At 43.6% G+C, this 27,766-nt stretch overlaps 1 protein-coding gene across 1 annotated transcript in view; it reads left to right on the top strand.

Annotated features, from left to right (window-relative positions):
* OXSR1 (oxidative stress responsive kinase 1) overlaps positions 1 to 27,766 on the top strand; it is a 96,932-nt gene that overhangs the window by 28,917 nt on the left and 40,249 nt on the right. Inside the window, exons 3-4 of the mRNA XM_068405040.1 lie at positions 1,963 to 2,071; positions 14,067 to 14,208. Of these exons, the coding sequence (XP_068261141.1) occupies positions 1,963 to 2,071; positions 14,067 to 14,208 (251 nt within the window). The remainder of the gene's footprint in view (positions 1 to 1,962; positions 2,072 to 14,066; positions 14,209 to 27,766) is intronic.

Here is a 27,766-nt window from a genome sequence, read left to right as displayed (position 1 = left end):
AATGAGTTCCAAACTCTGAGCTCAGTGAGCTTTGGAAAGGTTGTGTGAATGAAGCGTTGCATTTAGGCGTACGGACAGCCGGCCAGAGCTTCCCAACCAGCCAGGTTTTGTGCAAGGAGTGTGACAGGACACAAACCAGGCGTTGAGTCTGACCTGTTAGCCAGGGCCCCAGGTCCCATCCATCCCTTGGTGGAAGTTTGAAGCAGGGAAGTAAAAAGAACATTTTTGTTGGCAGCTTTGTCGAGGGGTTTTTCTGTTTGTCGAGGGAAGAAACCTGACTAGAAGGCATTAGAAAACCCCAAAGGTGCTGACTGATCTCCTTTTTGAAAAATAGTTTGACATGAGTGAGTGTTTGCGAGGAAGGGAGCTGGAGCTGTTGGAGTAAGCAGAGGATATTGTTTCAGGCTGTATTTATTTTCATGGAATGGTTTTTAGTTGACGACTATGCTACACCGAGGTGAATAGCCTACTCCCCACTTTTCAAATATCCTTTCCTGTTTAGAAGGATTCTTCTTTAATCTGGTTGTTGGAGTTTCCTGGAAAGTTGGTGCTGCTTCTGGGGAAGCAGAAAGAGAAACCAGTTGTGTTTGATTCCTCAAATGCACCTACTCCCTGCAAAGCAATACTAAAGTGGATAAATCAACACTAGCGTGGTTCTTTGTAGCTGTGATTGCCAGCTAAACCCTTGCCAAGAGGGAAGCAGTGTGCCTTTGCACTGTGCTCAGTCACAAGCAGAGCTTTGTACATGAGCAGCAGAAGAATATGCTGCATCCGTGGGGCATCCTAGACATGGGTGAATCCTTCTCAGAGCTTTCTCTTGTACTTTGGGACCAGGGAGGTCTTGTGCTTAGAAAGAGGAAAGGATCAGGGTGTGAAGGGCCCTTGCTCTTCTCCTTCCTTGTATGTTTGGGGCTCTGCTGAGTTGGTGGCATGGGGAGGGGGCTGACAGTGAGCAGTGATTAAACCTTTGAAAAGTCAGTGGCATCCGTGTGTTCAGTGAAGGGATGTCTTAGTTGAGAGCAGAAGTTGAGGATATCAGGGGATGAGTGTCTGGCGTGGGTGATGTCAGAGGGTACAACTTGGCAGGTTGGAGGGCTTGGCTGAAGCACAAAGGCCCAGCTGGGTGTAGTGCAGGGTGCCAGGCTTGGCTTAATGGATGGCCTTTGTCTATGGACAGTCAAGAAGCTGGGAGGCTTTCTGTCCAAACTGGTGATTTGTGCTTGTATAATGGAAAATCAGTCAATGTTTTCCGTGGTGTTGTTCCTCCCATATCCTGGAAATCCTTAACCAACCCTTAACCCATAATGAAATCTAAGAATAAGCACGGTCAAAACTCAATTTAATATTTGAGCGTATTTCATATTGTACTCCATCTGTAGTAGCTAACCACTTTCTAATCTCAAACTGGTTTCCCTCTTTTTCCAGTATGACAAAAGATAGCTGTCCTTTGTGCCTTCAACCTGATTGAGCTAAGCCATCTGCTTTCCTGCTGGGAAGAAACATTAGGAATAAGAGGCCTTTTTTTTCCCCCAAAGGCAAATATTTCCCTTTCTCATCCAAATTATAGTCTTCAACTGATTAAGCATCTGTTGCGTAATGTCTCACTGAAAGGAGGAGTCAGTATGAATTTAGGTAACAAACTGGTGTGAATTTTCGGGAATATTCTGTTGTAGCTGCATGCAGGTGTTTCAGGTTACGACCACTTTGTTGCTCTTGCCAAAGCGTTTTTGGTCAACTTTTTTCTTTCTTCTAGACAGACAGGAAGAGCACCCTAAAATACCTTTGGGACATAGTATGATGCAGGCTGAGTGTTAAGAGTATTCCCGGGTTTTTCTGTTTATCTTCTAGGTATCCTTTTTCTTCGCGTCCTCTCTGAACATTGTGTCATGAGAAAGAAAACTTCTGTGCCTGAGGAATAACAGTCACTGGGTCCAACTGCTAATGCTTTGTTTTCCTCTACAGAAAGAAATTCAAGCCATGAGTCAGTGCCATCACCCCAACATTGTATCTTACTACACATCATTCGTGGTGAAAGATGAGCTTTGGCTGGTGATGAAGTTACTTAGTGGAGGTGAGTGGTCCAATTTCTTTACCTTAAAAGGCAACGTAAATGTTGTCTTCCTGTAATACCCATTCCCTTGTTTTGCTCCTAAGCTTCCCACTTGTGGATTGAGACAGTTGAATAACCATATTGAACTTGAACCCATTCAGCTCAGAAATAGCTTCTCATGTGATGTGTACATTAGTAGCAACACCTAACTACGTGACTGTGCTATCTCCCCCCCTCCTATTTTGTATATTTCACAGTATTTCGTAGAGTTATTTTATGTGTGTTTGCTGAATAACTCACTTGAGTATTTGAAAACTGGAGCGTGTGACTTCAGACAATGACAAGAGAAACTTAAGTGCAGATGTAGTAGTTGAAACCATCCTAAACTTTCAGGAAATAAATTTGTCATCTTCTCAAATGATGGATCTGAAATTATATTTCTCAAGTCACGTTTACAAAAGTTTCTTCATCTTTATCTGTAAGCTTAGGATAAGCTTTTGAACTAGAGAAGTGTGCATCTAACTCCACTGAGCCCAACCATTTCCACTGGCTTTATTGTGAGAATTGCAACTCCTCTTGCAAGGCTGGTTCCTTGACGTTTTTCTCACTTGCAGCTTGAAGGCCGGCATGGTGCTGATGGCTTGTTGGGAACCAGCCAGTCTATTGATATTTTAACTTATTTACGTGTTGGCTGCCTTTGTGAGGAGCTTTAAATCACCTCTATTTTGGGCAGAGTTACTCTATAATGTCAGTGTATGGCCTTAAGAAAGGAGAACATCAGTGTGGGTGCAGCTTGATTTGTATAATGTCATTGCTCAGAGCTGGATTTCTTTGCCCACTTGTTCCAGCTGACAAAAGAACTGGGAATACCTGGGGCAATTTCAAATTACTGCCTAGTTAACACAGAGCCAGGGAAGCTTTCCCCTTTCTGGACTTATTCTCTCACACTGGAGAAACAGCTTTTTGAGAGAGAGAGAGAGAGTTTGAAAACTTATTATCAGTAATGCTTAATTGGATGTTATAGTATTTTCCAGGATCTCTGTTTAAGTTGCAGTAGAGAAAAGAAAGGGAATCAAGTTGTGGATGGTAACAGAGGACTGTTGCTAAATCTTAGGCCTGTCTTCAGGAAGACTTGATTTTCCTGGCACCCTAGTGAAAAGGAATTGAAATCTGAAAAATACCCAACTGTTTTCTTGCTTTTTTAAAAAACTTCTTGGCTTCTCTGGTCTTGGCTTAATACTGAGGACTGTAAAATGCCAGAAGATGATGTGGAAAAATCTGGCTAAACCTGTTGCCTTTTTCCGCAAGAGTTCGACAATGACCATAAAACATGTGTCTTTGAAGATCATCTTTAGAGAATTTTAGCAGCTCTCTTGGGGACAATCAAATTTCATGCCAACTTGAGTCTGTCTTAAAGGGTTTTTAATGTCTCATGTGCTCATGTGTCGTTAAGCAATACCTTCTCTTTTCTTGGAGGGGCGTGTAACAGGTCATTAAAGACAGAATTGCTGTTTGTCTGTAGGAAAGAATCCCCTGCCAGCTTAGTGCAAGTAGTTTTGCTGCGAGTATGAGAAGGTTTCCACAGCATGAGGAAATGGCATTCCAGGGGCGCAGGAGAGGCAGCAGCCATGTTGGCCTTTTTCAGGAGAGCACACAATCTCTTTCAAGAAAATGCACAGCTGCCTTAGCTGGTTTTGTCACAGTGGCTTTCTGTCAGAACCAAGTCAGGATTAGGCTCATCCTTGAACTTCCAAATGTTGCTTTTGTTTGTCCTCGGTTTTGTGTGTGTTTTTTTTTTTCTTTTTGTGTAAAGCTGGAAAAAAAACCACACTCTTTATGGACTGTCTTTTTGTTATCAAGATACCACAAATGTAAAGCCTGGACTGGAAAATTTCTGGAAAAATAATCATTGCTTCAGAACCAGCCTCTTGGTGGTGTGAATGATGACCTGTTTGTCGTTTAATGCTCACTTTGAATGAGCTTCTCTGTTATACAGACTCATAACTGACCCTTGTGCAGCTCTGGCATTAAGTGGGGTACTTTCAGTAAGGTGGTGCTATGAAATCTCACTGCTTCTTACTCTGTTACGTATGTTGAAGATGAGGGTCATACAGTAGAAGATGGACTAGTAACAGTGTAATCCCCCGGCCTCCAACATTTCTGTGAGCCAGCTTTAAATTCACTTAAAATGAAACATTTGGGGCCTGGGGGAATTGCTAAAATAGACGGAAGGACTTTGAGAATGACCTGTCACTACTTTTTATGCAGGAAGGTACCTTGGGAGGTATTTTTCAGCTGTTTTCACTTTATACTTTTTTCATGGCTGTACTTCAGAAATCTCATTTTAGATCTCGTAGGCAAATTCTACAGGACAGTCTTGAGGATGAGTGAAGTAACTTGTGTATTGGAGTCTTCTGACTGAAGAGCTTTTTCATTCACTTTTAATGAGACTATTTCCCGTTTTTAGGCTCAGTGATTTATGTACCAAGACACACTTTAAAAACTGCTTCTCATTCCTTTCAGTTTACTTCTTATCAGTAATAAATTGGCCAGTTTTGTACTCATCTGTCATCCAGTGGGAAAAATAATGATCTGAATTTCTCAACAGGAAAAACCTTTGAGCTGTTTTTATAAACCAGAAAGGAGAAAAAAAAAATAACAGGGTGCAGGCTAACTCCTTTATTCCATCTAACTATTCAGAGAGCATGGACTGAGATTTGTGCATCCCAGTAAGCACATATCAGATCTGTTTTGATGTCCATTCTGTATCTTGATGTGGCTTTTGTACATGAGAATTTCTTCTGGGTAAAAGTTCAGATTCTTATTGCTTCTGTTCCATCAGTGTCAGTGTATGCTGGCACGTGTTTTCAGACTGAAACTAGTTTAAATTTCAGTCAACTTACACAGACCTTATTACTTTGATAAACACCCCATGAGACAGACCAGTCTGTAATGCAAGTCTTTTGTTGTTGTTGTTGTAAGTGTAATTTGAGTTATTTTCTGGTTGCAGTCATTTTGTTGCAATCTTAAGCTAGTCATATAAGCAAGTATTATAGAAATGTATCTAAGGGAAAACACTGTCAATCCATGAAGCGTTATTGTCTGATAACAGTGCCTTGCTCCTCTGAGCAGCCAGCTGGTACACTCAAAGGTAACTTAATTCCCTGACTGGCATTGTCGCTGAAATGGAACTATTTAGTGCTGGGTCCAGTCCTGTCCAACATCTTCATCAACGACCTTGATGAAGGGACAGAGTGTCTTCTCAGCAAGTTTGCTGATGATACGAAGCTGGGAGGTTTGGCTGATACACCTGAAGGCTGTGCGGCCATCCAGTGTGATTTGGACAGACTGGAGAGCTGAGCAAAGAGGAACCTAATGAGGTTCAACAAGAATTAAGTGCAGAGTCCTGCACCTGGGAAGGAGTAATAAAATGCCCCAGTACAGGTTAGGAGGCGATCTGCTAGAGAGCAGCTCCGTGGAGAAGGACCTTGGAGTCCTGGTGGACAACAAGTTATCCATGGGACAGCAATGTGCCCTTGTGGCCAAGAAGACCAATGGTATCCTGGGGTGCATTAAGAAGAGTGTGTCCAGCAGATCAAGGCAGGTCCTCCTCCGCCTCTACTTTACCCTGGTGAGACCTCACCTGGAGTATTGCGTTCAGTTCTGGGCTTCCCAGTTCAAGAGGGACAGAGATCTGCTGGAGAAAGTCCAACGGAGGGCTATGAGGATGATTAAGGGACTGGAACACCTGCCTTATGAGGAAAGGTTGAGAGACCTGGGGCTTTTTAGTCTGGAGAAGACTGAAAGGGGATCTGATTAATGTGTATAAATATGAGGGCTGGGTGTCAAGAAGAAAGGTGCAACCTCTTTTCACTTGTGCCCTGCGATAGGACAAGGGGCAATGGATGCAAGCTAGAGCACAGGAAGTTCAACCTCAACATGAGGAAGAAGTTCTTTACTGTAGGGGTTACAGAGCACTGGAACAGGCTCCCCAGAAAGGTTGTGGAGTCTCCTTCTCTGGAGACTTTCAAGCCCCGTCTGGATGAGTTCCTGTGTAACCTGCCCTAGATTGGTCCTGCTCTGGCAGGGGGGTTGGACTCCATGATCTCCAGAGGTCCCTTCCAACCTCTAACATTCTATGATTCTATGATCTCTGCTTTGCAAGTACTGTGTTGGTGGAGGACACAGTTTTCCATCTTTGAGAGTCATCAGCAGTGAAGAGGTAATGTACTGGTGAGCTATTGGGGAGTAATACTTAAAATCTGCATCAGAGCCAAGTCAGACAGGCTGGTTGAAGTTACTGCTGAAAGCAGTTTGAACTGGCAGATTTGACCCCAGAGCAGAAGTAGAGTGTATTTGCTGCCGATGGTAGAAATGGGGCTGTGATAATATCCAGCTGGTAGTGACAGGAGATGCTGGTGTGTCCAGTCACCCTGACACCCTCTTTGGTGATGTGTGTCTGAGTCAGGTTTGTGAAGTACCTGCTGTTTCTGTTCCCTTCAGTAGAAATTTCGGACTCGTTCCGCCAAAAGGGTTTTGTAGGGATCTAAGCTTAGCAGCGTCAACTTGGCGCCCCAGCCTTTGGGTCCAGGGTTACTCCAAACTAAACTCCAGTGGCTATTTCTAGACAGCTGCTGACCTGCTCTTTGCCTCGCTGGCATTCCCCTGTCATGAATTTTACTCATGCCTTTTTAAAGCCATCTGAAGCCCAGTCTTATTCTCTTAACTCCTGCGGCTTTTTAGTAGGAAGAGGAGCAGCTGTCCTTTTGTTCTTGTGCTTTTTCTGATGTGACCTGTTTGCTCCTCTAAATTCTTGCTGGTTTTAGCAAGAGCTCTTGTTTCACAGGTGACCCAAGGCCATGGCTAACCCTAGGGAACAGTTGCTCGTGTGAAACAGCCATCTGTGGTGGCTTGCTACATCATACAACAATTTTTACTGTCCTGCCCTACACCAGATGAGACCTTCAAAATATTTTTAAACTGTATAAATCCTTTAAATATTGAAACATTTCCAGATAGGGCTCTCGGATTTTCTGCCTTTGTGAAGGCTGCTGATTAAATCTGCTAAGGAGGTGACTGTATTAAAATAGTTAAACCTTTTATTTTCCAAAAGTTTTTAAGATTATCTAATGAACCTCTTACTTCAACCTTTGATCTTGATTATCTGATGAAGTGCTCGACCAGCAGCTCAGCAAGCTTGACCAAGAAGGAGGTATGGCAAATCTTAGGTCTCCACCAGGGAGACAGGACGTCTTGTTCTACTTCTGCTGTGTTCTTTTCTGATCTGGCCACTTCTAATTCTGGCAGTGAGTGATGATCAAAGTGTAAGCCACAGGTTCTTAGACATCTTCATGTTTATGTTGAATTATTTTGTTAGGAGAGAGCTATGCTGTTTTGAGTCCATCTAGAGGGTTTTTAATTTTATTTGTAGAGACACAACTTGATTTTAAACAATTAAAGATGGGATAAGTCAGAGGCAGAAGGTAAGGACTGTACACAATTGCAGAACATGAAGTGTGTAGATACATTGCCACTCCTAGCTATAATAGGAAAAGCATGAAAAAAAAAGTTTGTCTTTGGATTTTTTCCTGTAAATGTCCATCTTAACTGCCATAGGCTGTTTTGCCCCTTTTATTGTGTTATCTTGCTTCCTACCTTAATCTTGCCTGGATGTGTAAGAAATAAAACAAGTGCTGTAGAGGGAAGGAGGCAGGAAGTGCAAGTTTCCTCTGTGCTGAGGTGGTTTAACCAGGGTTAAGAAGAAACTTCAAAACCAGAAGCCCCAGCAGTCTACTTAGATGTCTTTTCCTTTGTTCTGTGTAACTTCTCTCCTTTACTTCAGTGCTCTTTTGCTGTATCTGTATTCCTCAGCCCCAGAAGTACTGGATCCAAGCAGCTGTTCCTTCTTCTTTCGTGTTTTCTTCCTCCGTTTGTCAGAGGCTGACAAGATGCAGATTTAATTCTTGGCTCTGATGCCAAGCAGGCTCACCGAAACCGCTGGCTTCTGCTGAGATGTCTTAAAAGAAGCAGCAGTGAATCCTGCCAGCTCCCAGTTCTCACAAGATGCAGCATATTCAACATCTGTGTCCATCAGGTTTGGGGCAGATCTTGATTCTCAGAAAATTGTGTGGTGATTCCCAGCACTGTTCTCCAGCCTATTTATGCCAGGCCTCTACATGGCAAATCAGTGCAGGTACTGTTACCAGCTTTGTTTTGGTTGGAAATTAAGTTGGAGTATTAAATTTTCTTGTTCTTCTTGCCATATGAATTTAAAGGAGGAGTTTTCTTTGCATTTAACTTATCCTGTATCTGTCCTGTCACTTAGGTTATACTATAACATGCAAGACATGGTTCTCACAGCAACTAGCTCTGCTGTACATTTCTTTTGCCTCTGGGGACACGTAAAATTCCAGCCGTAATACTCCTGCATTTATCTGTAATCTTGTTGTAAACAAGCTTCCCTTTCTGTTCAGGTTTTCATTCCATTCCCTGCTTCAGCCCCATGTGCTGAGGCATTAAGCAGTGTCACGGACGACTGTCACGTGGATACTTTCTTCCTCTCCTGAGAAGGAACGTCAGAAGCAGGTTTCCTAAATGCTATTATGCGTGCTTGCTGATGGAGGGCAGGTCAAAGAAATGCACTCTGGATTTGGAACAGGAAGCATCTGATAGTTGCAGTGCCTTGCTGTTGAAAATGAATCAGTGGAACAATTAGGCCTTCTTGCCCCGAGGGTGCAATTACACAAAAGTGCTCTCCAGCAGCGAAGCTGGTTTAAGAAGTTCCTGGCTGCTTGGTCTCCACCCTGCCTGGAAAACTGGATTACCAGTTACTGCAGTGATCTCACAGTATGGCTTGGTAAGCAGATACATTGGTACAAGAGGGAGGTGGTGAACCATGGAACTCTCTAATCTCATTTTGCTGCCGAAGAAAACACTGGAGTACCACATAGTACAGGGTGTTGCAGGAGACAGTTTTATCGGGTACGTGTGTGGGGTGCAAGACAGGACTGCGTTTACTAGGTTTCAAGACAGTCCATTGCAAATGGTCTGCCTGATATCACTAACAAAATCTGAGTATCCTTCTCTTACAAATTCAGGCTATTGGTCCCTCCTGGGTTTCTTGTGTCTTCATCGCTCAGATACTGCTGTCATGGGTGAAAGTCAACTGCTTACCTCTGGAAAGTTGGAACTGGCTTCTGTGGATCGAGTCAGGCCTAGTCAGATAAGCTGTGGCCATGCCAAAATAGGAGAGGTGAACTGTGGGGCTTCCTGCTCTTCACTCCTGGGGGCACTGGAGGGAGCAACGGGATGTCTGTTCCGTTTGTGCAGCTGGACAGACATTAATTTGTCTGCTGCAGAAGTGATGTGAGCAATAAGGACTCCAGAAAAAGCTGCTCAGTGCATGTTTGTCTTTGAGCTGCGATAGTTACAGGCTTGGTTTTATCAGGTAAGTCCATGTACAACTAGTTCCAGGGGACTTCCGCTCTCATTAGGAGCTATTGCATTAGCAGCTTTCAGAGCAGACTGGGAAGCTTGTGAGTTTGAGCTGAAAACCACTAAACTTTCAGTTACTGTACAGTTTGCACTGAGAGATTGTGCTTTACTAAGTAGATGTAATACAGTTTGCGATTGGCGTCAGAATATACTGAGATACTCTAATTAATGATGAACGATAAATAATGCTAAATACTTTATCAGATTGCACAATATCTTGTAGGCTTCCTGTTGGTGTGCTGCTCCGTGAGTATTGGATGGGCAGGAATTTGTTCATAGCCGCATTTTTTCCACATCAATCTCTAAATGTCCTCTCTTTTGTCTTCTGTTGGGCTTTGAGATCGGTTGCTCATCACTAGTCTTCTTTAAACATCCTTATTAATGACAGCATTATTTACATTTAGGCTCCAGTTCTGGCTCTTCGCTCTGTCTTGTTTTGTCTTTTCCTGATCTGCTTCTCCTTCTGGGCTTGGAAGAGCTTTCCAGTCAGCCTCAGCCAAACTGCATTTCTTTCTCTCTCAGCTTAAGCCTGATCCCCTGTTTTGTGAATCTGTAGCTTCTACTTGTGAATCGGAAAACTCAGGAGGGAACTGTTGTAATCAAATGTAGTACCATGTATAACACATACCAGAGTACTGCACAGCATTATCTGAAATAGAAGTTTTATTCTAGGGAGGAGTATTTTTTTAAAAGACATTGTGGATTTTTTTTTTTCCTCTTGAAAATCTCATAACTGTTCCGTAGTACGGAATGGGTGTCTTACTTCCAGTGTGAACCTCATCTTCTGGCCAGCAGATTATGAGAGACTTTTGTATTAGACAATGAGATTGAACGGTTTGCACATGGAGCACAAGTCCATACTGAAATCACATTTAAGCAGAGATCCAACTATGTTCGGATGTACTCCTAACTTCCCCAGTTACTCTTAAACTGGTTTGGAAGCTGGCTCAGAAATGGGCAGTATCTGGAATGATGCTGGTGTTTTGAAACAGGATGATTGGTTTGTGAAGCATATGCTCTTGTGTAGATTGGATCTTGGTTCTGGTTCAGCTGAATTGATTTACAGTTAATTTCTAGCAGTTAATGTATCGCTGGCTTGGGAACAGCCCACTTTGTGCAAAAGGGTCATTCTTCCACTTAGGCTAAGGACGGGCCTCCGACCTACTAATCTGTTGTTTGAGTGTAATACAGTTGGTGTGAGAAAATTTGTCTACATCCTAAGGCAGTGGAGGTGTTACCCTCATGAACGAGTCACACGCTTACCTGAGATCCTTGGGAAAAACTGCATTTTGGCATCAGCCTGCTAAATTCAGTGCAGTATCTACCTTGTAGCAGAAAGCGTTTCCCTCAGTAGTGAATTTCCCATGACTTCTGCTTTCAAAGTAGCTCCATGCTTAGCTGTGGGTTTCTGTTCAGAGATCTGGATATTTGGTTGCTCCATGTCGGGCTTTCTGAGCCAGAATGCCAGAAGATTTCGAACACGGCAGGAAGAAGTGTATGGAAATGCACCTTGGCTTTGTTCTCCATATCCTGTGGTGCTGTGCTTTATGAAGGTGCAATTGAGTTGGGAGTCAGTACCTACCTCCCAAATTTACTGACCTGTGAGGTGGAAAAATCACAACTTTATTGTGTTGTGGTGCCAGTAGCAAAACTTCCCTGCACAAAGTGGGGATGATCCAAATAACACTCTTCAACAGGAAGGTGGCTCTTGGGTTGCTTTTCTGCTGTTTTCTGAACTAAACATTTTGCTGTTAGCCTTTTGCTGTTCATTCTGTAGAAGACTGGCAAATTCCTCCACTTCTTTGAACATCTCAATGTGAAAGAGTTTTTTTAAAAAAGTACTTAAAAAGTGGCAGGTTGGACTGGGAGCAGATATTTTCGTATGTGAATCAGCCCTTTCACAATGAAGGCTGGCTCTGTACGTGCCCTCTTGTCTGTCTAACCCCCACCCCCTTTTCTGGGTTAAATACAACCTCTAACTTGGCTAAATACAGGAATTTTTTGACCAAATGAATTTGAGCACCATATGATCTGCCTCCTCATGTTCCCTGAGCCGTTTGCAGGAGAAGGGAAATGTTTTTGAACAAAGTCTGCTAACAGAGTTGTGGGTGGCAAGAGGACAAAACGAGTACGTGAAGAACCACAAATTTTCGCTGGACTTCTAAAACAAGTGACAGTTTGTTCTCCAGATGAAGGCACATTTGAGAGGAAAAACGTGAACAGTGAAAGTGGAGGGGTTTTTTTTGGTGGGTTTTTTCTTAGGTGTCACAAAAAATCGTGTCCAAAATAAGAAGCATCGAGGCTTGTAAGCACATATTTTTAAAATATGAATACGTGACAGGCTGAATCCCAGGTGAGTCCTCGTGACACACGGCAGAGGATCCTTTACGTAAACACTAGAACCTAAAGATGAGGTTTCAGCGAAGGGGAGCATACTCTGATGTCCGGGGTTTTACAGTTTCCTTCGGTAGAGATAATCTTGCTCCTGTGCGGGAAGTGCAACAGATGTCGAAACAACCTGAGTTACAGCGAGGTGAAACCTTTAGCTAACTAATTAAGACCCATGTCAAAGCTCCGCTAATTAAGACTCACGTCAAAGCTCACTGAAGATGAGTGTGTTTCCACGCTCGGACAGGGTGAAGGAAGGCTGAACACTAAGAGTGTTCTTGCATAAAATGTTCGGGGGGAGGCAAATGTGTTCTCCCTCCTTCTTTTTATCCTCCTTTTCCCAGGCTCTGAAACTCACCTGTTTAAGATTATGCTCACTACCAACCAAGCATAGTTGTTTTTTTTTTCCCTCAGTTTATTTTTTTGATGGATTCAGTGGACAGCTTGGTGTCCACCGATGCCAGTGGGCCCGAGAAGATGGAAAGTGTGCTGCTGGGCAGAGTGGGGAATAGTGACTCTCCTGACTGCAGCAAGCTGTTAGATGAACTCAGCACGTACCGTTTCCCACAAACTAAGGGACACCGTGCACCCGTGTAATTATTTCCTGTGCAGTTCAAATTGTGCAAAACAAGCCTTTCCACGTGGTGTTCGGATTCCAACCTTGCAGCCTTTTTGCTTTCATGTGAGAATCCAAAAGGAAAATACTTTGCTAAGTGAAAACCTATCTGCATGATTGTTTTGGCCAGGAAATGCAAATAGGATAGTTAATAAAATAAATTTTAAAGGAGGAGAAGTTTATTGTCAACCTGAACCTGAAGGATGAAAAGAAAAACCAAAAACTTTCATTGTATTTTTCTGCTTGCTTCAAGAATTTACAAGGTGGAACTTGTGATTTCCCCATTGACCAAATTAATGAGAGTAAGTTTCTCAGCTTTTACAGTTCTTCAGATACAAAAATGTTTTGATTTTCTTATGTTTTTTTTGGTTGCAAGTTAGGAAGAATGAACTTTCAGCTTTTCTAAACTAGCTGAGTTAGTACTGAGATGTTCTTTCCCTGTAAGCTTAGTGTTCAAAGACAACCAAGGCTGGAATTTGTGCTTTGCAGTTGTGCCTGCTTTTCTCATTCTTTAAGAACTTCCCAGTACTGCTGACATTTCTATGTGTCCATAGCTGTAAAAATCCTATGAGCTGACTCTCCAGTCATTAAACCGTAGTTTGAAGGGGCTAAATAACACAGGCCTGGAAAACAGGCTTAGACATCCTATACTGGAGCAATAAAAATAGAGTTCTGAGAAGACTGTTTTCAGTCCAGATGCAAATACAAAGAATACGGTATGTAATATATCATGAAAACAGGACCTTGCACAAGAGGTATGTTACTAGTCATTGACTCTGCTTATTCCTGGGTGCAATTCAAAGAGGTGGTTTGCTCTATAAAGCATGGTTTGCCATGCAAGATGATGTAATTCACACCATGGTTGGGAGAGAGACTAAGTGTGATGTTTCTAGGGAAGGATCTAAGCTATTCCAGTTTTGTACGCAGTGAAGGAGTGACTTATTGTCAGAATTCAGCCTCATTTGTTCTCTATTTAATAATTCCCACTTTTTTTATTTTAGGGCAGTGTCATCCCTTAATGTATTAGATTTTTCTTGCTATTCTTCTGCATCGAGTTTATCAGAGCTGAAAAAGAGAGTCTGATTTTATCGAGCTTGTTGCCTTCAGTTTGTGAGTCCTGGCAGCCCCCTGCTTTTTCCATTTCCCCCTCCTGCTTCTCCAGTACTCAGTACTAAAACAGCTGTAGTGTCAGTATTGACTTAAAACCCTTCCAAGGGTCCTGCATATGTACGCTTTACATTTTGGCTTGTTCAAATAACTTCTCAGTTACTTGTGATCACAGTAATTTTACAGCCCACCTTGAGGATCTGCACCTCTGTAAGGCTCATGCATGCGAGGTGTACATCGTTCCCTCTGCTTTCCTGCAGCAAAGGCTTCAGCTACTGACTCTGATCCTGACCATCATTGCTTCCCCTCCCAATAAATCCCTTGGACTTGTATATTAAGTGATTGTAAAGTACACTTAGCTGTGAATCAGTTCTTCTAGTTTAAACTAATGTGTTTAACTCTCTTCTCTAGGCTCTGTTTTGGATATTATAAAGCACATTGTGGCCAAAGGAGAACACAAGACTGGTGTCCTGGATGAAGCCTGTATAGCCACGATCCTTAAGGAGGTGCTGGAGGGGCTGGACTACCTGCATAAAAATGGACAAATCCACAGGTATTTTTCTTTTTTCTCATCTTTGTCCCAAAATGTGTGTTGCTGAAAGAGAGCAGCTGAGCACATGCAGTCTCATCCTACAACAAGCTGCGAGGGTGTGGAGAGAGGAAAATAGAGGTGTGAGCTTAATCAAAACTCAGAATTCAAATGTCTACATAGTAGCTGCTGCTTTAGGAAATACTATGACTAGGCCAGGTTTGGGTAAACTTTGGGGTATTGAAAGTTCTGATGTAGAAAACCTTTTTCAAATGTCAACATCCAGCTGCAAAGTGTAGTTGTTGGAGCTGGAAAACCTCAGCTGGTTTTCTTTCTTGCAGAGCTACAAATCACCAAGAACACTGCATAAGAAGTGTTGAGCAATTTAATGAGGAGTCCTTGAAGCCCTGTTCTTTCTTTATTTTTGTTTTTAAGGCTAGCTGCAAGATCAACATAATGGAATTTGAATTTGGGTAATTTGATTAAAAGGAAAAAAAAGATGGAAACAAAACTAGTGGAAAAACTTCTTCTGTAGGCAAAACCCAGTTAACTAATGGCCTGTGATTTGATGGATCACTGAAACGTGTGTGTTTCTGTGCTGCTATGTCGTATTTTTAAATCATGTTTTCCTCTCCCTTGGAGTCAAGGTGTGTTTAGCTCAGGAAGAGTGGATACTAAGTCAGTATGTTCTGCCGTTAAAAAGAATGAGATTTGCAATCCTAAAGATGTGCTGAAAATAGAACATACCGCTTGTGGGTAATATACATCACCCAGCCACAGACTGCTGCTGGGAACAGCCTCCTCTTTTGGGGAATTTTGTGAGCTTGGCTGTTTTCTGGTGCAATGCCATTGTAAGTATTGCTGCTGCTGTGCTGGAGTAGGTTTCTGTCCTCTTATGATAGCTGCGTAAGAAGAGGTAACTGTTTTTGCCAAAATCTTACTTTAATTAGAAAAATTCAAGAAGTATTTATTTCATATTTTGGGTCAAACTGGCTGGCTTTTGTAGGTTGTTTTGGGTTAAAAAGAAAGAAATGGTTGGAAACAATGCTGGTGGGATTCTTTTCCCTGAAAGAAGTCTCAAATTTTGGTTTCCAGTCTCTGTTAAAATTCTGATTTAACAAGAATGGCTGTCTTCATTGAAGACAGTTTTGATTTCACAGCTGGTTGCTTAGGTTTGTTTTTTAGAGATAAGACTTCAGGCAGCTCTGTGAAGTTAAAGTAACAGACCAACTCACTGAGTACAAGGTAATTTTTCACCCTTGCTACAAAGTAATTTACAAAACCATGCTCATCTGTGACTTACAGTTGATTTGCTTGACTTATTTAGTTCATCATCTGGTCTAATGAAATCCAAATATCTGTGTTAAAGCAGCAGTAATCTGTTATATTTCCGTTTTTCTGAAGATGTCACATAGTGATTTCTGTACTGAAAGAGAGATGGCTCTCCATTTGACTTGCTGTAATGAAACAGCAAGACTAGTAATTGCGGTAAAGGTTGTAGAGGATAGATTCATGTGTTGGGTTTTTTTACTGCACTCAGCAAAAATATGATGTTCACAGAAGGTTCAAACTGCTTGGTCTGAAGAAAATGTGATTCATATTGAATCATTCGGAAACAGACTGAACCAAACCTGCTGCAACCATTCTCATCCTGCTTGTTTGAAGCATTTTGCCCTTATTTAGGGGACTTCAACAAAGAAATCAAAGCTGTGTCATTGCCGCAGCTTAAGGCTGCGGTTGTGTGTCAGCTGCTTTGCGTGTGTTGCATCCCTATATTTTGGGTCTGCTCCAACAATTGCGTAATGTTTTATCAGGGAAAAAGTGTTTGGATTACCTCATTGTGTAGGGGCACAGCAGTCAGGGAGATTTGGAGAAGTGGTAATAGTCACAATACAGAAGGAAAGCTGTGTAGTTTCCTACCTGGGACGCAAAGGATGGGTTTTTGACTTGACAGAAAGCAAGCTTACACGCCTTTGAGGGCTGAAATGTGTTTTCTTAATGGAGTTAATCGTGCTGTCTTGTGTTTTATCCAGATGTGTGTGCACCGCTGAGAAAACACAGTTTAAAGTTGTAGTGCAGATGGGACCTTTCCTCATACATAGGAATCTCTGTATGTTTTTCCCATTTTGCTTAATGCAAGGGGTCATAGTATTGGTCATGCCTGATGGGAAAGGCAGGTGGAAATCTTGCAGTCATGCCAGAGATGCTCTGAGAGGAAGTGTTTAAAATAACTGAACTTTGGTCCCATGGGTCAGCTTAAAGTATCTGGCTCTAAAGGAAACAGCATCAGGTGATGGCTGAACTGCTGAATATAGTGTCTGTGATGGGGGGCAGCTGTGGTTGGGGTGAACTTTAGGCCAAAACAAGGTCAGCTCTGAGGGTCAATATTGAAGGGCTTTGGCTAGACCTGGAACAACCAACCCAAAGCCAGCAGCCATCCGGCAGAGCAAAGTGTTCAGCTGATTACACTAAGTACCCCAACTCTGTTTGTATTAAAACTAGAAGAAAATGACTTGATAAAGTTAGGGACGCAGTATGGGTGGAATGAATGTAATTAGCACATCAGAAGTTGGAGAGCCAGGCTGGTGGCAAAGCCCATGAGGATGAATATCTGGACCCAAATGTAATTTTGTGGGTGCCGTTGACCTGACGTGGGGACAGCTTGTTACTGCTGTAAATCATCAGTGAGATCAGAGAATATATGTCTGACAGTGGAGCTGCTCGATACTTTTAAAATATGGATCATCTTAAATGGGTAAATTAAGTTAATACGTGGAAGACTGGCTTAATGAAATTCTGCTGCTGCTGAAGTTTACTCTGTGTAAGCCCGCCTTGAGCTCAGTGCCACTTCCAATTAAGGTTTTGGGAGCTGGCTTCGTGTGGAAGTGTAAATCCCTGCTTTGGACAGAAGAGTAGTTTGGCAGTATTCTCTAGAGGAGATTAGAAAGCCAAGTATCTAGTGAAGGCTTAAATTATTTTTTTTTTTTTTGTTTACTTTCCTAATTAACAGCCAGGGCGAGGCTGAGAGCTGAATAGACGCCATTGTTCAGCAACAAATGCTTAAGACTCCCACATTGTCCAATATTTTGGGATATTTTTTTTGCTTTCGTCTTACAAGGGCGGTTGGGAACAGTGTCTGAGGCCTTACGGAAAAGACAAAGGAGGAGGCAGAATCAGTTTTATTTTCATGAAACACTCTGCACCAAGGTGATGATTACAAATGATCCCCATCTTCCTCCAAAATCACCACAAATCACCACTGCCTCCCGTATCTCGGCGCTGGCAGCTCTCTGCCGTCGTTGCCACGTGCCTGTCCCTGGCCGTCTCTCCCATGCCGGCTGCCACTGTCCCTGTTGTGGTTTTCTGTGTAGCACGGTGGTCCCAAAGACAGTTTGAAATCCTGGTGATCCTGAGGATGGAGGGCCAGACTGGGAAACCTTCGGATGAAGCTGTCCTGCAGGAATCTCCTCGGACACGGTTTTTTTTATGGAAGTCGAGCAAGATGAGATGGGTGGTGAGGCACTGGCACAGGTTGCCCAGAGAAGCTGTGGCTGCCCCCTCCCTGGCAGTGTTTAAGGCCAAGTTGGATGAGGCTTTGAGCAACCTGGTCTAGAGGAAGGTGTCCCTGCCTGTGGCAGGGGGGTTGGAACTAGATGATCTTCAAGGCCCCTTCCAACCAAAACCATTCTATGATTCTAAGATCGACGTGTTGCCAGGGGTCATTCCCGCACTTAATCTTGTCTGGGTGACACACAGGGTATGTTGCACCTCTTCCCCATTTGGACTCTTGATTCCTCCGCGTATTTGGGGATTAGCAGGAGTTTTATGAATGACTTGGAAATAAAACTAAAGCAAAATCAACCCAAGAGGTTTTATTGCTTAAAAAGACTCATTGGAGGGAAGTTCAAGGCTTTCAGGTGGTGCTCTTTATGGTCTGACAAATGAATCATGCTGATTAACTGTTACAAGGTCTCTCTGTCTTTCTCCCTATTTTTATCTCTGAGCTTATCTTCTGTTCATGATTAGCTGTTGTGTAACTGAATATTTCAGTTAGTCCAGGTGAAATGATACACTGCTCAAATATAATCAGATTCTCCTATTGCAGCATGATAAATGTGATACTCATACTTTTTTTGTAAAAACAAAAAAGCTTAGGAAGTGGTTTAGGGTTGCCTGCGCTTGAAACACTGGCATGGCAGTGATCCAGCTATTAATTTGTTTGCTGCTCTGCTTCTTAGGGGGTAAGTGGTGCAACAACACGTTTGATATGCTAAGTTAGACTGGATTGTGCCCCCATACAGAATGTTTTGAGGGTTTTTTGGTGTGTTTTCAAAATTGGTTTTCTGAGTGTGGGGCGGCAGGGTGCTGTCGCAGCTGTTTGCATGTTGGAAACAATATTCTTGCTGTGTTTTTATATCAAACGTATTAGCTGATTTTTGGACCTTAGGATGGTTTTGACACAGGATCAATGTTTAATTGTCTGCCTTTTCTACCTATATTAAGAGAAAATAATTTCTGAAAAAAGGATGTCTGCATGTGAGCACATACACATCACCAACACTTGTGGGGGGGGGGTGTTGCAGGAGCGCCTCCTCCAGTAGCGAGTTTCAGATTTAAGATGAAGGACTGATGGTTATATTTTGGCAGAACTCAGCTGTCCTACAGGATTCAAGCTTAATTTTCCTGTAGCTGATTAACGCACCGATAGCCTTGCTGTCAGGTATTGTGGTTAAACTGGATTCCAGTATGACTATGATTATTTTGACAACTGAAATACTGTACTTTTTTGTTTCTGTAGCAATACTGTGGAAGAATGTCACAGCCCTCCTTTCCACAGTGCTATAATCTTGTTTTGGGGAGTGCTTTTGGTAGGGGAGGATTGCGGGATGGATAATGGGATGTGGAGCCTTTCACCTCTAATTGCCAGTTTGATTTTAAGTCAGGACACCAGTAATTTCAAAGCTAGCTATTGCTCAGCCGTGGGAAGGGGAATTTTATATTCAGAGAAGTGTACTTTGGTCTCTTCTCCCTTATAGTAAAGGATGGGCAGAAAGAACCTTTAGAGGTAGCTGTTTATATAAATTTACTCTCTCAACTAAACACCTTGCTGTGCAGCATCAAGGGCTCAAGGACCACCGAACCTCCACTCTGCACGGCAGTCAGACCAGGGCATACTGGGGTGGTTTGGCGAACCAGCATGTTCTCCTGGTGCCTATTTCTTCTACTGCATCATCCAGAAATTCATTGTTTTTTTAAAAAAATAAGTTTCCCTGTGGTTGCAGAGAGAAAATACGAACCAGATGTAAATCCCAAATCTGCAGGCAGCCAGAAACAATAGCTCCTGTGGAGACAGTTTTCCTCGAGGTGCATAAAGACAGTCTCTGCTCTGAAGCCTAAAAACCTGACAGTTAACATCTGATGGTAAATATTGCTGCTGCTGAAAGCAGAGGAGCGTTGGGGGGGCTCTGCAGTGGCTCCAGGCTAACGCCGGTGCCCCAGCCCTCAGGGGCTGCACGTGTTAGGAGGGTCCTTGTAGCAGGGGGATGCCAGAAGCCAAGCGCTTGTTGTATGACTGTTAAGTTCAGGTGTCTGTCCCCATGTCACTCTCCTCGGACCCGGGTGCTGCCTCTGGACTTTGTCTCTGGGTGTCCTGCAGTTACTCAAAGTAACTTCAATTTAGTCCAAGGGAAGAACAACTTTTTTGGTACAACCGCTATGCACCGCATTAAAAAGGAGGGGAGTGTTTAGGTTTTTCTCCCCCACTTTGTTACATGGAGATGAGAAGCAGGAAAAGTACCATGAAGAGCAGGACGTAGAGGTCGGGGTGATCTCTGAAAGGCTCAACAGCAATGACAGGTTTTGGTCAGTGATCCATGACTGAGTTGCACACTCAACTAATACGGTTTCTAGCAATTCCTGAGTTGTCAGGAGTATTTGGATTTGATGTGTTTTCAGGGGGAATAGTCTTCATGCACTGTCTGCAGCATTAATTGTATCAGGTGAAAATGAAACAGACTCTCTTAGCTTTCGACTTTGAAGAAGCCAAGTGCCATTCACGTGTACGTACAACCACTCTGCTCGTGACATCCTTCTCATGTCACTGCTATTATCTGGTGTAGATTACTGGGAGTAGATCACCCAGTATAGGTTCTTTCAGCATCTCTCCAGCAGTAGGGTAATTGTTTAAATCACTGGTGTTCATCCATTCTACCGTGATGCATCAAGTGAAGATGGCTTTGAATTTTGTCCGCTGATGTAATGCAGCAAATTTTTTGGCCTTCATAGATCCTAAAAGCTGCATATGTGGAGATGCCTTAAGCATTTATTCAGACCACTGCAGTCTTTTCATTCATGTCTTATGCTAAAGCATGAGAAAAAGGTCACTTGATAAGTTTATGTGGTAACGTATTAAACACACTTGAAAATTTTGCGAGGCTGTATCAGAAATTATTTTTGCATGTTTACTAATAAATCAAATTGTATCCTGTCTTGCAGAGTTCTTATGGAACTTTAACATTAAAAAGTAAAGCTTAATACTTTCAAAAACAAAAGTGAGACAAAACCGACACACATTTAGGACAACAAATAGTGAACTGCCACAGAGAAATCTGTCATTTCATGGCAGCCTGGAAAGCATCACCAAGTTAGACTGGGAGTGCCAAGAGGACTGTTTCCATTGTACAGATACCTGATTTTATAACTGCTTTCTCTGTTTTATAGGAATAGCTGGATGAGATAAGGAGAGCTCCTTTCCTCTTCCTGTGCTGGCCATGCTTAAAACTGTATTCTAGATTTTGGAGAAGGAAGTTGAGCTGGCAAGTCGCTAGCGAGCCCTGATCGTCTAAAATTCCTCCTTCTGCGTCACGTTGCAAACGTTGCTGAGCAAGAGCTGTGGGTGGCTTCATAGATATGGGTGGCTCTTGGCTGCGTAGTGGAATGACTTGGACCTTGTGTGTGTATAGACATACATAGCACTTCTCCAGAACAGGGGTGCTTATTGCCTTTTGGGAAGTAAGACCTTTTTGAGCGGCCCCATACCAAAATTTTTGGGCCTTATTTGATTGAAGTTGATGTCACGGTTTAAAGCTGGGCCGGCTATTAAACCTGTGGCAGATGCTCTCTGTTATCCCCCCCTCCCCCCCAAAGGGAAAGGGAAAAGGGAGAGAGACTTCTGGGTTGGAAAATTAAAACAGTTTTAATAAACTATAATAATGAAAAAGAGTATAATAACAATAATAGAAATAATCAAGTATATACAAATATATATACAAAACCAAGACTGAGCTCCCCTGAAGTCAGCTACGTCCCCACCGGCACTGCAGGGCAGGCTCCGGGAAGGCCCAGACTGGGCCTAGCGATGGTCGAGAGCTGGATTCAGGAATGCACGGATCGGGATCGGGGGCAGCAGGAAAACAGACGGAGTCCTCCTTGGACACCGGCCATAGCAGAAAAAGGGGCCGAGACCCTCGTGATCCCCCTGCTTTATACTGAGAATGATGTGTATGGGATGGAATACCCTCGTTGGTCAATTTTGGGTCACCTGTCCTGTCCACTCCCCCCTGCAGCTGCGACCCCCCTTCGGCTCTTCACTCGTAAGCAGTGAGGAATTCAGCAGTGACCTTGGTTTCTCTAGAAATAAGTACAGCAAGAGCCTTACTGCACAACATCCCTACCGGTGCCTCAGCGATAACTACAAACTTCGAGCGTTATCAGTCCTGGAAGCAGACACTGTCTGCAAAACATGCAGTTAGTTTCAGAAAGTGCAGTTACTTAGAGGAGACTGAGCTGAAAGTAAAAATCACTGAAAGGAAAATTGGCCTGGTTTAGGCCAAACCAGGACAGTTGATTATGTGTTTACTGGAATGAGCTTTCATCTCTCCGTCATGGCAGGGTCAAGGTGGGGAGACGCGTGAATCACTGACTTTACTGTTTCTTCTGATACCTGATCCACCTTGTGCTCAAAGTGGGGTGATCTGCATGTGGTAGTTTTGGGGAAATTCCTATTTCTGAGCCCACTAGGAACATGTTTTAGCATGCAGGAGATACCACAGCTTGATGGCGTGCATCGTTAGTATTGCCGCATGAAGCATGCCCACCTCCCCGCACGTTAAATAATTTGACATGAAACATTGAAATAAGGCCGCGTTGTAACTTGACTATTTTCGTCTGTTACCAAAGACTAAGGCAGGGCCTCCCAAAAATATCTGGGCCTCCAGGGGTAGGAGGCAGACCTTGTGACTCCACAGCTTGCTGTGTGTGTTGCTTTTCATGCAGCAGCTGTTAAAGGAGCTTTGTGCCTTGTCCCCAGTGCAGTCCTTAGGAAGCAGGATCAGGAAATGGAAGGGCTGAATAGATGAATTTGGGGAAGAAATCCTGGTACATTTTTAGCTGCTGTTCAGTGGTTGGGAAACTTGATTTTAAAGCCTGCTGGGCAGGGCCCTTTCCTTATGGGGGATACGAGAGAAAAAAACCCCGAAGTTCTGACTGAATAGGGGAAACTTTAAAAAGTGGTGTATGAGGTTAGAGATGCAGCTTCAGTCTTGCATGGACTGCAGCTTGTCAGAAGCCCTCGCTGCTTGGCAGATCCTCCTTGCCATAAGCTGAGACTACAACAGAGATGTGCGTTGGGGTGAATGTGTGAAGCAGCAGCCTCTTTCATAGGAGGAAGAAGTGGGGCTGTGAGGGTTGGTATCATTAGATTGTCTCCCATGTTGGGAGATAGTGTTTGTAGCACTTTATTATCTGGCTGAAGGAGCTGATCTGTCTGGAAACTGTTTTTTAAGGTTTTGGTTTTAGCTGGAGCAACTTCCCTGACATTGATGTGCGTTTGAGGTTACTTGAGCACTGATGCCGGGCTGGAGGCATGGTGATGCATGGGAGGTAAAGTCCAAGGCAGACAGGATCTGTCATTGAACTGCGTGTCCCTTTAACCATCATTAGGCTTGTAAACACGTGGGAAGAGAAGGAATTAATGACAGCACAAAACCATCAAAGATGAAGTTGGCAGAGGAACAAAAAGCATAAGCTGGACATAATTTGCTGAGATAACGGAAAGTCGCAGGCACTGCGGTAACGGTGACTGTGTGACAGACAAGGAGCGCAGGAAGTGATGTGACACACCGCTTGCTGTCTTGCTTCGTGTTGGAGACTCGCACCGAGTTAGCCCAAGGTCTGCAACTCTTTCTTCACTGCCTCAGCGTCTTACCAGCCCCTGGAGCTATTCAGTTAACTAAGATGACAGTGAATTTCAGGAGGATCTCCTGCAGCTTTCTTTGGTGAGCCCTCCGTTGTCTGAGCTGACATAGTGACTTAACCTAAAATGAATCAAATTCTACTTAAAGCAGCAGTCCACTTCTGCAGCACTGGAGGGCAAAAAATCAGGAGGAATTGTACCTAGTAAGTGCATTGTGGATCCTCTGAAAGGTGTTTTATGTTTTAGCTAAAAAACAGGATACTGGTTTCTTGTGTAGCCCTTTCTTGGTTGCTGTTTGCCTGTGCCAGGAGACTGGATGCAGTTATCTTTCCCAAGAGGTCTCTTCACTATGCAGAGTGTGAGCTGCCTGGATGTTAAGGGTAGGGCACGGAGAACACAAGTACTCGATGTACTCGTATAGCTCGTCTTGTTGGAAGCTGACAATCCTTTCCAGCAGGCTTTGCCTACACACCCCTGTGTTTGCAAAGGCACGGTCTGTCAGTCACTTCTGCCTTTCAAAGCCTTGCTTCACGCTGCTTAAAAGAACCAAAAAAGTTTTAAAATTCCTGATAATACTGGATTATTCATCTAACTTTCTCCAGACATTAAAATGACAGTTTAAAAGCCCTTAAATATTCTTACCTACCTAACTCCCATGAAGTTGGGGCTTTAAAAATGCCTCTACCATTTATGAGACTCGGAGTAAATCATGAGTTGCCTTGTGCTGCTGGCATTTAACTCCTGCGTTGAGGCCCTGATCTTTCACCACGGCCCAGCAGCCAGCGGAGCGGCTCGGAGAGGAGGGTAGAAGCAGTTGCTGTGCTTCCCTGATCCCAGGCAATAAAGCGTGTCGCTGGGCTGGTCCCCCGCTGTAATTTACAGCAGCCTGGCTGCTGCCGCTGGTCCCGGCTGCCAGTGGCCGCAAGAGCCTGCTGAGAGGGCTGGGGATGAGCAGGGATGAAGCAAGCTGTGGACTTGGCCCTCTCTTCTCCCTGCTTATGCCTGCCTCAGCAGGGAGGCTGGAGAGAGGAGTAGGGAAGCTGCTTTGCCAGCTCTCTGCTGTTGGAAGACCTTCAAGCTCTGGGAGGTGTTCCCAAGTCCAGCTCTGGAGAGTTAAGTACAGCGCTGTAACAGACAGTAATTGCATCTCACCCGAGAGTTTGGGACTTAAGGCTCAACCCTGTGGCACAAAAATGTTAGTACATGGGGCTTTTCCGAGCAGGAACAGGGAGCATGCTAACATACAGCACTTCTAATACAATTGTCTTGGATGCCTTCTCCTATGTTGTATTGAGCGTGCTGACATTTGAGGGTGTAAAAATACTCTTCTGCTTGCCCGTTCCAAGCCTAGTTTCCATTTTGCAGCTCTGTCTCAAATGGTAAAGCTCTTCATATAGCCAGCTTCTTATATCTTGGCTTATAAGGCAAAGGGAAGAGGTGACACAGGTAACAGCATATCATTGAAGGGAGAGTAATGTTTGATAGTAGAGGGACAATAGTGCTCATTTGGTGTATAATGTCACAAATTACTTCATATTTAACTGTAGGTAGAGATACTGTTCTGGAAGTATTTTGCAAATTACCCAGAACAATGTCAACTCCAGCCATTGGTTGCATTCAGTATAAATATTTTGAGTTATTCATTACCATTAACAGAAAATAGTAATTCTTGTCTCTTGCACCTTCTCTTTTTTTTTTAAATGAAACTTGGCAGGACCAGCCACCTCTTCCTCATGCCAAATTATGCACTATAGAGTTCAGTCCATGAAAATTTATTGTTACAGTTGATGTAAATTGCATCTAATGGGCAGATGACTCATGGCTGTGCTGACAGCCAGCGTTGCATCCTAAAGGCACATCCGAGCAGGCTGGAAGCAAAGGCATAACAAACAGGGCTTATCTCCATTTCCCTCTTCGTGTTTTCTTCTCTGTGCTCAGCTACAGAAGTCCTGGGATGCCGCTCTTTGCTCAGGTCACTTGTATCATGGTTGCAGTGGCCTCAACAAATTGTTCTAGCTGTTGCTCCCGGTGTAACCTTTTGAACACAAGCCAAGGGAATCCTTTCTGATTCCCAAACAATATTGAGGCTTGTTCAAAAAAGCAATAACTTAACATGCTTTATTGCTTTTCTTGCAAACACCAGTTCTTTTAAGCCTTTGAGGTTTGATTGCATGTGCCAGGATTGCAGAGTTGCAGCTGGTTATTGATAATGCTGCTCTCCGTTATGGACCAGCGAGTCCTGCTTGTTTCCCTCGGTGTCGTCACTGCAATGACAACACTGTATGGTGGTGCCAAGGACTGAGGGCTATGAGGGAGGGCAGATCTGATCATTTAGCAGCATTTTAAGGACTTGTGTGGGCTTTTTATAGTGGGAACAAGCCATTAGAGTACAGTTCCTGTAGTTTTACCACCCTCTGTTGAAAAATTAGTCGTGGGGAGCGTGGGAACTGCACTCGAAACTAGGGAGCATCATCTCATTGCCTTCCTGTGCTCGTAAGTCTCCTATAGCTGGATGCTTGACTGTAATTTGGATCGGGGATCAGTTTTGGTTATGTAGCATCTAATGCCTACGGCCCAGCCCTAACCTGGAGGCATTAGTGTGATGTAACTGGTACATTAACATTTGGTCACACTGGGAAGCTAAACCAGTTTGGAATGCAGATGAGGAGGGATTTCTGCCCTGCTGCAAAACCTTTCAAGGCTGATGTGGAGAATCCAGTGTTGCACTGGAGCGAGTCCAAACCCCTCTTCCCACTCTGGTTTTGAGGTATGAGGTAAATAAAAACATGATCATTAGTTTGCAGAAGGGCTCTTGGAGGCTTTAGGAGAGAGGAATATGACAGCTACGGAGCGGGAGTGTCCAGAACTACGGTAACATTTGTTAAGGTACTGGCAAGAAAGAGTTTACTCCAGCCTTCTGTAAGTTCATTTAAAATGTGATATAATTACTATTTACGCTGCAGCCTAAAGCTGCTTCCTGTTTCCACTATAGTAATTATGCCAGAGGCACAGCATTTATTCCCAGTGTATCAGCCCAGGATATGGTCATTACCACATTAATAGGAAGTACCTTAAAATTGTTACACTTGGCAATAACTATATCCTGGAGTAACAAACTTCTTGCCATTCAGCTTGCAAGTTTATAAACATCTCCTGATGAGAATAAACAGGAAAGCACCGTTCCTCTCTCCCCTGCCCCATTGCTTTAAATGCAATTAATTAATCTTAAAGATGGTTTTAAAGGAGGACCTAATTTGAAGATACTGCTGGTGACACCAGTATGTGCTAAAGGGATCTGTGTTCACCCAGCGTTATTGCTGCTCGATGTTCACCTGGTGCTGTTGCAGTGGGTGACGTGATACCAGTACACCGGGGTGAGGAATGGGAAAGCTGGAAGTTGCCTTTATGGTACAGTAACTCCGAAACTGGAGTTGGTGTCCCCAAACAGCTTGCTGGCCATCCATTTTGTTGCTCCGGGGTGGAGTATACCATGCTGGGGTGAGGAATGGCCTTTTCAGAGGGTTGGTCACCGTGAGGAAATGCCACATCAAGTGGTGATTTAATTCTGCAGCTTCACTTGGATGTTTGGCAGTGGCTCTTGTTGGCCTCCTGGATTTCTTATTGTAGCAATGATTTGTTTTAATTTCTTGAACCAGCTTGAAGCACCATATTTACTGACTTTTGTTTCCAACGAGAAAATATGTAAAGTTTAATTAATCCAAGCTGAAGCTAAGAAAACAAGACTCTGCATTGGAGGGGGTTAAGGGACTGGAGTCCTTTGGCTCTTTTTTCCTATGGGATTCAATCTGAGTGCTTGTTTCACTGCTTTTTGCACTCCAGGCTTGTCCAACTTGCTCAGTTATGGTAGGATGGTCTGGTGGTATTGAACGCGTGCTGCTTTCTGGCTGCTGTTGCTACATCAGTGAAACCTGCCTCAGTTTTTTTTTGGTTTTTTTTTTGGGACTCTCGAATGCACAATGGTTGAGACTTCATCCTTAGTTCTGCTTAAAAACTTCCCTGGCACTTCCTTCAATGCTGAGTGTGGTCTGCTTCGGGGCTCGGTGAGCTGCACATGCCATTGGAAGTTTGCAAATACCACATGGTCCAGCTTACTGGGGAAATGCTCCAGCGTCCTGGGCTGCCTTGGAGTACAGGTGGAAGAAGAAATTACTGTAGCTTGTGTCCATCTTCAGTAAGAGGAACAATAACTTCGGCAGGCAGCCTCGGTGCACGCTCTTCCTTTCCCCGTAACCTGGAATTGGCAGGCAGCTTTGAAAGGGCCTCACGCGTCCTGGCTGTCGCAGGAGAACCGACTGGCTGGATAAACATTTCCAGTAGGATCAGAGAGTTTCCTGAACACCCTCTGTTCTCTCTGAATTAGTCCTGGTG

The sequence above is a fragment of the Nyctibius grandis genome, chromosome 7 (genome assembly GCF_013368605.1).
Source record: "Nyctibius grandis isolate bNycGra1 chromosome 7, bNycGra1.pri, whole genome shotgun sequence".
Lineage (NCBI taxonomy): Eukaryota > Metazoa > Chordata > Aves > Nyctibiiformes > Nyctibiidae > Nyctibius > Nyctibius grandis.
The sequence above is the reverse complement of the archived record's forward strand: the minus strand, read 5'-3'. Positions and strand labels throughout refer to the sequence as shown.